The sequence below is a fragment of the Macaca nemestrina genome, chromosome 8, assembly GCF_043159975.1.
Source record: "Macaca nemestrina isolate mMacNem1 chromosome 8, mMacNem.hap1, whole genome shotgun sequence".
Lineage (NCBI taxonomy): Eukaryota > Metazoa > Chordata > Mammalia > Primates > Cercopithecidae > Macaca > Macaca nemestrina.
This window is the reverse complement of record NC_092132.1, coordinates 124,053,864-124,065,498: the sequence shown is the minus strand read 5'-3', so window position 1 is coordinate 124,065,498 and position 11,635 is coordinate 124,053,864. Positions and strand designations below refer to the sequence as shown.

Genomic DNA, 11,635 nt, shown 5'->3' with positions numbered 1-11,635 from the left:
TAATTACAAGTGTAGGAATGCTACTGGCGTTTCTTTTTTCAAAGCAATGGAGAGTTGAATGGTATGTTCTGACTTTTTTTCTTGAACTTTACTGGCTGCTTTGCTATTTATTTTCCCTACCACTTAAAAAAATTTAAAAATAATGCTTTTTTAAATTTGCTTTTTTAGGAATTACTATAGTTAACTAATTCACTTACCATATCAAAATAATTATCGCTTCAGAAATCTTCCTATTTCAGCTAAATGTGCAATCTGTTTGCTTCTCAGGGTTAGAATATTATATCAAACCATCTTTATTTACCCAGTTGAGAAAACTTTTTTTTTTTTCCTTTTGGTGGGTAGCAAAAGAGGTTCAATGTCCTAAAAATCATACCCACTTAAAATTAAGTATAGAAAAGGCACATTTTTCCGCTTGACCCATCTTAACAGCTGCCAGGACCGAGGGATTGCCTGCCCTGTTCCTGGAGGCTCCTCTGTCCTTGCGAGGTTGTGTGTAATAATTGCTGTATAATCGCGGACCATTGCAGTATGGTTGCTGCCTCTTACTTGTCTTGTTACCTGACAGTGTTCTTTTTCAGGTAGGAATGGCATGAGGCTCTAGAAAGTATCGATATTTTTAGCAAAACACTTACGTAAAAAATAAGGGGACTGGTAGGAAGATTTCAGAACCTAAGTTGTCCAAGAGATGTCGTGTACAAAACAGATAAGACTGTGAAGAGAGGGGGTTTATAATGTCAGAAATTCAGGAAAAGAAACTAAGGTGGCCTGAATGATCCGGGTAATTTTGCCTTAATTTCCTATTTTTGGTTTATATTTTGTTCTTGAAAAACTCTTACCCTCTTTTTTGGTTTTTTTCTTTCTAACCCTGAAAGCCACAATTAAAATAAATAGGGTATTTGGTAAGTGCCATTAATGAGCCCGGCATTACACAAAACCACTACATTGACCCTTTCCCTGCCCACCCATCGCATCAGCAACTTGCTCTTAAACACATTTAAAAACCTTGGCAGTGGACTCCGGTAAACAGAACACACACATACAACATATATATATATATATATATATATACACACACACACACACACACACACATAATGACAAGAGAGGAAAAATGTGTTTTGTTGTAATTTCTGGTGGCCATTGAACTGACATGGAAAAATGAGTCCAATCGTCATTAAGGGAAAATAGTTTATTTCACAGATCATGAGGGTGGTTTCGGCTTTCTCCACATTGTAGAATCCAGGTTTGTTTTTTTCTGTGTTTCTAGTTTTGAAATGAATTCCTTTTATCAACTAGTGTATTTTAGCGCTTTTGAGAGTTTCTAATGCTTACCCTGAAATAATTGTGCTGAAATGCCTCTTTGGTTCTAATTGTATAGAATGAACAGTTCAGGATCTAGGAAAATTTTTGCAGCTTTTTAGGGTTGGATGTTTTTGAGAACTTGGGCAGAACGTGTATTAATACTTCTACTTTAGATAGCATTGAAAACTTTGAGGAAAAATAATTTTAGGATTTGGCTAGCCAGTTGTGTAAGAGAGATGATACATTTAGCTTTCTGGTTTTTAATGTATTATTACATTAAATACGTGTATAATACACGTAAAATGTATTATGCGTGTGTGTCCCCTAAGCAAGTTGTCCTGTAAAGACTAATCAGTTGTCAAAATCTCAGATTTACAAGGTTTGTTTATATATGTTTAGAGTATCATACCATTTCTTATATTTTACAATTCATAAAATGATTCCTAGAATTTCTCTAATTTTGCAATCAGACTTTATAAAAATTAATATATAAGTAATAGATCCATAATTGTCTTGGCTAATCAGTTATAATTTGAGTTTAAAGTATTTTCAAATATATGAAGACCTTTTCTGTCTTATAGCTAGAAGTAACTTATTTGTTGGTCACTGAATTTTCAAAATAGAAATTTAGATTAAATATGTGATTTGGTTTTTATTTCTACTTTTATGCATGTCATTGAGTACTTTTCAGGCCGATTATAAAACATCTTTAAAAGGCCTTTTATTATATTGAAGCTCTGGTGTTAATTTCTCCTTAAATTGCTTTGAATTGACTTGTACTTATAGTAAAACTAAAGAAGCAAAAAACATGTAAGTGTTGGAATATTGATCAAAAAGATGTGCAGAAATCATATAAAGTCAGTTCTTCAGAGGTTAATGCAAACCTTTACTTTGCATTCCTTCTTTTAAAGTGTTTACTAATTTTGCCAAAATATTGGGGTTGTAAAGAAAATTGTTTCTTACAGTTGCTACAGAGAGGGTAATGTCAGTATCAGGCAACCTCAAATTTTCATTGAGCATTAAAGTCAGTCTACATTATGACTTCAGGAAGGTACAGAATGGTTTTATACAATTTAACCAAGATTGGGGATCTCTGTTATTCCGAGTCCAATAGTCCAATTCAATGCAATAAACATATATTTCAGTTGTAGAATAGGATTTGGTGACAACTGATGCTCCATGACCCCTGCCAGTACGGCATGCACTTTTGAGTTATTTTTTCAGTAGCGGTTTAAACATTTCCCTGATAAACCCTTGTGTGCGTCTGCAGGCTTCTTCGTTGCCAGTGGCGTTTAGTTTTCAGATGGGTAGTTTAGAAGGGATGGAAGCTCTTTTCTGGAGATGCTTTCATATGATTTTTGTAGGTTCATATTAATTTTTGCTTTACAGATGAAAGTGTTCAGTGCTGGTGATAAGGCAATAAAGTGGGTACTTTTGTGCAGAGCAGTGGTGATATAAATTAGTGCAGCTTTTCAGAAAGGACTGACACTGTCAAAATGTGTTCAGGCCCTTTGATTTAGTACTTTTATTTTTAGAAATTTACCCTAAGGAAACAGTATCAAAGATTTATATATAGGAATGATTTTTGCAGAGTGACTTATGACAGTGACAATTCAGAGGCACTCTGTATCTAACATACAGAAATTGCTAACGAAATCATTGTGTAATTCCAGAAGGGGAATATTATGCATCCACTAAAGGTTCCGTTTTTAAAAGAGAAAAATACATGGGTTATAAAATATGTATTATATATAAATACATATTTGTTGTGTATTATACATATGTAGTTACATACTATTTTCTGTGTTCTGGAGGTCAGAAACCTGAAGTCAAGGTGTTGGCAGGGCCACCATGCTCTCTAAAGGCTGGAGAGGAGAACCTGTCCTTACCTCTGAGCTTCAGTGACTCCAGACATTCTGAAGACTATATTTGTATTCTCATGTTGTAATATTAAATGAAAAGAACTGATTTTAAAGTTTTATACTGTGTGATGCCAGTTCTCCAATAAATATATATTCATAAAACCAAACATTAATAAAATGTATCTGATAGATTACAGATCATTGCTATTTACTTTCTGATGCTTTTCAGTGTTTAAGTTTTCTAAAATGACCATGTGAACAAAAAGAATTAAATGTTTTTGCTTTGAGGGTTTCCTTGAAATTGTGATATTCACAAAACCAAGGTTGGTCACGTTTAGTTTTGCTCACAAGCCTAGTGGCGAGAATCAGGCCTGCCTTGTTCCTCAGACATAGTGTTCCTTACTACTATTAGTATTTCTCTTACTCATTGCCTTATCCTGATTATGTTAGTGATCTTCAGCTGCTCTGCTGTTGTGATGCTCTTCCAGAGTCCATCCTTACACTATACTGCTGGGCCCTCCAATGCCACGAATCCTTCAGTGCTACTTAGTACTCCACAAAGTCAAGTGCGCACATGGCTTTTGGGATTGCCCTCACCTACCTGTATACTGTGATCCCTTTGCTTCAGCCTCGGTCGTCGTCTTCTGTTTTCTTAATCTAGTCTGAGCTGCTTTCAAGCCAGGATTCAAGTTTTTCAGCCTACATTTTTGCAAGATCCCCCTTGCCTGAATGTCCCATCCCATAGAGATGATTTTTCTTTAGAATTTCAGTAAATTACATTCTGTTATGTCCATTTAACTCCTGGTTATTATTTTTTCAGGTATTTGTTTTGTATGGGTCTATGCCATTTTACAGTATTCTCAATGTTCAACACCTACCCCGGCACCAGGTAAATCCCCTCTGTACACATCCACACTTACATATATACACATATATGATTCTTTGTAAATGTATATGAAATAGCCTTATCGGTGAGGTTGGTGATTATGAGTTTGTATAGGTAATCTGTTAAGAAGCAGCCACTCGTTTAATGTTGAGGATCCCTTCTGCACTCTGCACTGGGAGTTAGAGAAGGCGTGGATGGATCGGCTGGAAAATTACTTCCATCCCTTTGTCATCAGGAGCCTCCATTTGCCAGCACAGGTGAGCCTGCCTGGTCCATCAGATAGCCACTGTCAGTGTGGGACTGCTTGTCCCAAGGTGCATTTGAATTTTCACCATTAGAATTTGGTTTCTGCTGTGGAATTCCATTTGACCTTTTGGATGAGGGCTTCTAGAAACCTTGGTTAGGTGGAAGAGCACGGAGCTCCCTGTGTTCCCAAACAAGCCTGCTCTGTGTGACAGCCACTTTGGAATGTTTGTGTTCAGTTTCATTTGGCACCTTAGTGTCTGCCTGGGGGTAGGGGAAAGGGAATGCAAATGTTCCTCTTGAACAGTGCTTGCTTTGGTCAAAGAAAAAAACTTAGGAAGGAATGAGGAGAATGAACCTTAATAGCTGGTGCAGAAGTGGCTGCATAGCTCAGTGGGCTTGAGGCCATCTGGGACCAGGTATTTAAAATGGATGCTATGTTGGTATGAAGGTGTCAGTTCCATGCCACTGGTGGGGATGAGCTTATTTGTCTTATGGGGATAACTCCTTGCACTCATATTCCTATCTTTAAAAGTGTACCAGGAGATTATTTTAAACAATTTTAATGCCCTGTATTGTGTCTGTTTGGGGGTGGAGGTGGGAGGTCCTTGATAGTATCTGAAACGTGAAGCTGAGTAAAGGGGATATGTTTGTGGTATCAGAAGAAAGCTGCCTGGCTTGTCAGTGTTGCCGATAGCAGGAAAAAGGAAATACTGAAATCTTTAGCCTGCAGAATTGTCAGAAATCTTTTTATCTTTTCACTAAATAAATAATTACCGCCTTTTATTGGGTATTTACTATGTGCCAAGCACTCTTCATGTATTATCTTATTTCAGCCTCACAACAAGCTGATGAAGGGATGATGATGATTGTGTTCCTTTGATGGGGAAGTGGCTGAAGCAGTGAAAAGCTATGGAGCCAGGGTCTTCATGTGCAGATTCTAGGGATGCCAAGATCTGAGGGAGGCAGTTCCTGTCTGAAAGTGGCTCACAGTTTAATGGTAATGCCTCTATGTAAGCAAACAGGTGGATAACCAAGCACGGGATTCAAGTAGAGGTAGTTGTTTGAGTTGAGCACGGCCAACCCTGCAAGGGAAGGGATGGAGCTGTGTCATAGAAAGCTTTAAAGAAGTTTGAAGAGTCTCTTCTTTAAAGACGACATATGAGCTAAACCTCAGTTAAGATTCTAACTGATGAGAAAAGGATTCAGACAGTGGGGAAAAGATGGACTAGGCAAGGAATTCGCACTGTGAATGAACACAGGCTTCAAAAGACCCTTTTGGGGAAGAGCAAGCAAGGCATGGCAGGAGAGAAGAAGGGGAGGGAAGAAGGGGGAGGGAGCATTGGCCCACAGTGGGTAGAGGAGCTGCCTCTGCACTAGGGAATTGGACTCTGTCCTCTGATGGGGCACCGGGGTGGATGTGCTCCAGAAGGCAGCATTCTAGGATGTCCCAATGGGCAGGGGGATGCGGCGAATTTTGGAAAAGTTGTTGAGAACCATTCTTGCAGTGAGGTTTCTGCTGCAAGAGCCCTGGTCTCAAAGTGAGGCAGCAGCCTGGCCATGACAGCTGAGGCAGAGATGCCAGGTGTTCGGGGCCTTGATAACTGTCAGATGTGCGGGAGAGAAAGCAGGAGACAACCTGGCAGCCTCTTGGGTTTCTCCTTCAGGTGACTAGCTAAGTGGCGGTTGTATTTGTAGGAATAGAAAATAGAGATGGGGAAAGGGTAAGAAAAGAAGGTACCTAAGAGATGAAGATGTTATTGAGTCTGGGGTGCAAAGGAGAGGGTCTGATCTTGAAATGCAATTTTCAGAACAATTCAAGAACATGGAGCTGATAATTGAAAATGTGCATACTGGGAGTGAGTACCCAGAAAATGGAATTCATACTTTTTAGGAAACCTTGTGAGGGTTAGCAAGGAAAGAGATACAAAATTTAGTGAAAATTTGGAGTAATGTTAAAAAGTGTTTGAGAAAGGGAGAGAATTGAAAATAATCAGGAAAAATGGGGAAACTTAAAAAAATTAATTTAGGAACATAAAAATGTATTACATATAATCTGCCTGTTTCTGAAGGGTTTGGTATACTTAGCCATTGGAAAGCCTGAAGGGGAGCTTAGAAAAATCTGGTATATGGTATTTCTCATATGCTTTTTTTTGCTTTGATCAAAACTCAGGAATCTGTTTATCTCTCAAACTTGCCATTAATTCCCAGGCTTTTACTTCTCCAACTCTTCATTTGCCAACCCTGCACCTAAAAGGAAAGATCAAGCTGCCATAAAATCTGGAGAGGCGTGAGTTTTTTTACAGGATAAAATTTCTAAGTTGCTTTTATCTTTTTTGACTTTATTGGGGAAAAAGAAGAGTAGGATGAGCTTTTGGTCAGCAGCCCAAAGACATCTAATCTGTGGGTCATATTTTCATTTTCTTCTTTTTTTTCTTTTGAGATGGAGTCGAGTGCAGTGGTGCCATCTCACTGCAATCTCTGCTACCTGGATTCAAGCAATTCTCCTGCCTTAGCCTCCTGAGTAGCTGGGACTACAGGCACACACCACCACACCTAGCTAATTTTTGTATTTTTAGTAGAGACGGAGATTTCACCATGTTGGTCAGGTTGGTCTCAAACTCTTGACCTCAGGTGATCCACCCGCCTCGGCCTCCCAAAGTACTGGGATTACAGGCATGACTCATGCCCGGCCATATTTTCATTTTATTCAATTTATACTTGAAAAATTTGCTGCCTTTTTCAGCCCAGCTAAGTGTCAGCTCAAAGTAGTCCAGGAACTTAAAAAGAAAACAACTTGCATTTGTGTTTCTCTTAGGTTTTAACTCTGCTGCACCTATTATGGTGCATGTTGTGTAAATGCTAAAGAGAAAAAGGAAATGGCAGTAATAAATGCCAATCGCACCAGGAAGATGGATTCAAATTCCAGGTTGTAATACAGTATTGTTAACACAAATTTAAAATGCAAAGGGAATGTTTAGGCAGTTCCATTGTGTCAGCCTTTAGGATTTTGCAAAGGTATGAGACATCTGAGAATCTCCAAAATGAGGTCTGGCTCACCAACCTCTGCAAATATGTTATAGGACAACTTTACTTTTAATTAAGTTTTATTTCTCATGACTTGATTTTTTTGTGACGTTCTTCTGAATATCCCAGATCCTCGTGTCGCTGGGGTAGATAGGCTGGCAGTGGCCAACGTTGTTGTAAGAGAAATCCTAAAGACTACCCATTTTTTTTTTTCTTGAATCCACAGGATCCTGTTTTGTGAAAATTCCTCTTACGCCCACCTATAGGATAGACAGTGGAGGCCCCCCTGGGAGAAAGTGTACACAGAAAGTGCTATCTAATTACAGAAGCAGCAGAATTTCCTTTGTGCTCAGAGGGGAAGTGCTACAAAAGTGTAATTACTTTACCCAGCATGTGTGATTTACGGGACTTAAAATGTGTGAGTTTCCAAAGAGGCATCTGTTTTTAAATACAGTATCCCTCCCAGCCAGGCAGGATGTGTTTGGGGAGGTGGGAGTGAGGACATGCACTTCCGTCCTGTGCCTGCTGCAGGATGCCTGGTGACGGGACTGAAACCGCTGGTACTTGCTGCCCCTCAGGGTCTTGCTTATCTGAGTAGAAGGAAGAAAATCAGCAAAGGGCTGGAATCTAGTCAGCTACTCCCAGACCGATCATCCACTGCTTTCCTCTTACCTTCCCACACCGAATTCTTTTTCCAGGACCTCCAAGACTTTTCCCAGTAATAAGTAAAATAATTATTAGAGTGAACCCTGAGACCATTCTTAACATTTCTTTTTCTTTTCTTTTTTTTTTTTTTACCTGTTTTTATTTGAGATGGAGTCTTGTGGTGTTGCCCAGGCTGGTCTTAAACTCCTGGGTTCAAGCGATCCTCCTGCCTCGGCCTCCCAAAGTGCTGGGATTACAGAGGAGACCATTTTTGTTGCGCAAATTTCCTTGTCAGTCTTCTCCTAATATGCATAAGAAAATCAGTGGGATCACTGATCTTGAAGATCAGGTGCAGTGACTGGGCCGGGTGGCTCACACTTAGCACTTCATGAGGCTAGCGCTTTAGGAGGCTGAGGCAGGCAGATCAGTTGAGCCCAGGAGTTCGAGACCAGCCGGGGCAACACAGCAAAACCCCATCTCTGCAAAAAAGTTAGCCAGGCATGGTGGCGTGTGCCTGTAGTCCCAGCTACTTAGGAGGCTGAAGTGGGAGGATTGCCTGACCTTGGGGAGGTTGGGGCTGCTGTGAGCCATGATCGCATCACTGCACTCCAGCTTGGACAAAGTGAGACTCAGTTTCCAAAAAAAAAAAAGACCAGGTGCATATCCAGATGTAATCAAACCTGTAAAAACACTTAACGGATTTTGCATATTAATGGATGGATTAAACATTTATGGAGCTGGTGTCTACTCTGCTTTTAACATTGCTCTTTGACAAACCATGTGAAGTGTTGCCATCCCATGTTTTGGGATAAGAAAGCTGAGGCTCTGAGAGATTAAGTAATTGGTCTGAGGTTTTACAGCTGGTGGATAGGAGCTTAAAATTCTCCAGTGGCATATGAGGTTCATGTGATCCGGGCCCTGCTGGTTTCTCTGACCTCATCTGCCAAGAATCACAGCCTCATTCATTATGCTCCAGCTGCCTGGGCTTTCGCTAGGTGTCTCCAACTTGCCAAACTTGTTCCTGCCTCAGGGCCTTTGTGCAAGCCATTCTGTGTGCCCGGAAAGCCCTACACTCAGACTTACCAGCCTCATCCTTGCCATTCATTTAGATCTCAATTCAGATGTCACCCCAGAGAGACCTTTGACCTCCAAGTTTAAAGCAGGCCTATATTCCCAACCCTTTTATTTTCCAAATAGTACTTCTTACCTCCTGACATTGCCTTATATGCTTATTGTACTTTCCTGGTACCCTTGGAATGTACCTCCCTGGCAGCAGAGACTTGCCTGCCTTGTTTAACACTGTGCAAACCTCAGGTGCCTAGGACGATGCCCAGAACTGTCCAATACGTTTTTTTTTTTTTTGGTGAATTGACTAGAATGTAAATCTGCTTGACAAAGACCAAAGCCTGTCCGATACACTGTGTCATCATAAACTTTTTTCAGCAGTTTTCAGGTTAAACTTTGTATTTCTGCCTTGAAGATGATCATTGCTAGTCCCCATCCCCACTTTATTACAAACAAAACCACAGTTGTCATCTCGCATCCTTTAAGCTGGAAGTGTTGTTCAGAAGGTAAGTGATAAAGCCCTTGTAGGGGAATGCAGCAGTTTTTCACACATAAACGAATCCTTCCTTTTGTCCTCTTAGAATGGGAAACCTGTTACAAATTCCACAGAACCAGGAGAGGGATGTGGGTCTGGTGTATAGGGAATGCGAAAGTACAAGTAGGGCAAGGTGAATTTGATTCCTGTTTTCCAGATGTGACTGTTAGCTTGTTAGGGTTACTGTTAATAACCCAGGTGGAATTGATTTGGAGATAGACTTACCACTTCTGATCCTGTGATTGGGTCTAGCCTCCAGCTCAATATACCTTCCTCAATTGCCTACAAGAGGAAAAAGATCTGAAGCTCAGCATAATGCTGGCTTTAGCCGGAAGAATCCAGCCTTTAAGTCATCTACATGTGTAGCCATGAAGGACCTTCTAATCTGCCTTGTGAGCCTTTATGGGGCCACCTCACAGCCACAATTTATGCCCATGTGTGTCAGCCTCACCGACTCAGGAGCTGTTTCTATTCATTGTAAAGCAGACCAGATGACATTTCAGGATGAAAGAAATAGAAGTTGTCATTACATAGGGCATCAGGCTAACAAGTCACCTGTTAGTGGAGCAGACTAGTTAGTGCACTGATGAAAATGCAGACCATTGGATTATCCTCATTTATAGCATTTATGTCACACTTGACCTTCAACAAACTTGGTTAACTTTACCATCATCCGTTACCTGATAGTCTTAGAACCAATAGTATATAAATCCTTATAGAAGTTAGTTCTTGACCAATCAATTCATGAGTATTCTTTTTTCTCTCTCATTATCTCATCTTTGTTTCTGAGGGATCTAGGACAAGCCACTGAAGCTGCTTGTCTTTGACAAGTCATTTTAATCTGTTACCTTAACTAAAAGGTAGGGATTGTATGTATAGACAACGCCTGTTGTGCATTAAAAGAACCGTAAATCTCATTTTTCCACTTTCATTCCGCTTTCCATTTCCCCATTGTGATGCAGAAAGCTGCCATGGCGTGCCAAGACACATCCAGGGTGGGCTGTTTGGGGGGAATGGTTTTAATTTTAAGCCTTTTAAGTGAAAACCCTTAGACCTTGCCTCTGTTTTGTTAAATTACGATTCTAACAAAATAAGCCAAAATGAGTGAAGCACTAGACTTTGGAAACTCTTTCCTGTATATTTGAAAAGATCTTCTTGAGACTGCTTTCCTTACCTGAAGTTGTTTTGTTTTTTTCCTAAGCAAATGAGTGCCTCTCCTTGAGAACTGGGTGGGAGTCTCTGGGTGTGAGAGAACGGCAGGAAATGACCCTTTCTAAACAAAAGGACTCTTTAAGGCCTATCCTGAGTCTTTGTGTTTTGAGGAGGGGTTATGCAGAAAACCAGAGCTAGGAAATGAATCTCTGCATTAGCCATTCGAATGGGGGAAGGGAGAAGGGAGAACATTGTCTCCCTGCAAGCCCTCCCAAGTATCTAATACCAGGGGACATGTACTGTGAGATCCAAAGAAGTGCAAAAAAGACCCTGGGAGCCGAGGTAGTTCTTCAGGAGTGCGTGGCTTCAAGTCCCCTATAGGAAAGAAAGAACCAGGTTGGGCAGAATGATACCCAATGTGATGTTCTGGGCATCAGCTTTAACCTGGGCTTTCAGAATTTGTTTGAAAAAGCTCATGACCAACAGAATGCAGAAGTAAGTACAAAATGAAGAAAGTATGAGAGGGGGTTTTGTAGGATCTATTTGTCATATGGATTTTTTTTTTTTTTTCTTGCTCTGTCACCCAGCCTGGAGTGTAGTGGTGTGATCTCAGCGCACTGCAACCTCTGCCTCCTGGGTTCAAGCGATTCTCCTGACTCAGCCTTCTGATTAGCTGGAGTTACAGGTGCCTGCCACCGTGCCCGGCTAATTTTTTTTTTTAGTAGAGATGAGGTTTCACTATGTTGGCCAGGCTGGTCTTGAACTCTGCTGATCTCAAGTGATCCGCCCACCTCGGCCTCCCAAAGTGCTGAGATTACAGTGCCCGGCCCGTATATATGTTTGTGATAGATTTACTATATATATCTTTATGATCTGTTTATCCATAGGTAGAAGTTAGAGTGTTATGATTTTCTAATA

General features: G+C 40.4%; 1 protein-coding gene across 6 annotated transcripts in view; it reads left to right on the top strand.

Annotated features, from left to right (window-relative positions):
- Nucleotides 1-11,635, top strand: part of LOC105481969 (RNA binding protein, mRNA processing factor) — a 189,409-nt gene that overhangs the window by 2,014 nt on the left and 175,760 nt on the right. The window contains exon 1 of one of the 6 annotated variants that reach the window (XM_011741770.3): nucleotides 3,188-4,053. The exons of the other annotated variants lie outside the window; for them this stretch is intronic. Within the exon in view, the coding sequence (XP_011740072.1) occupies nucleotides 4,006-4,053 (48 nt within the window). The 5' untranslated portion in view covers nucleotides 3,188-4,005. Of the gene's footprint in view, nucleotides 1-3,187; nucleotides 4,054-11,635 lie in introns of those variants that run through there. 6 annotated transcript variants of the gene reach the window in all.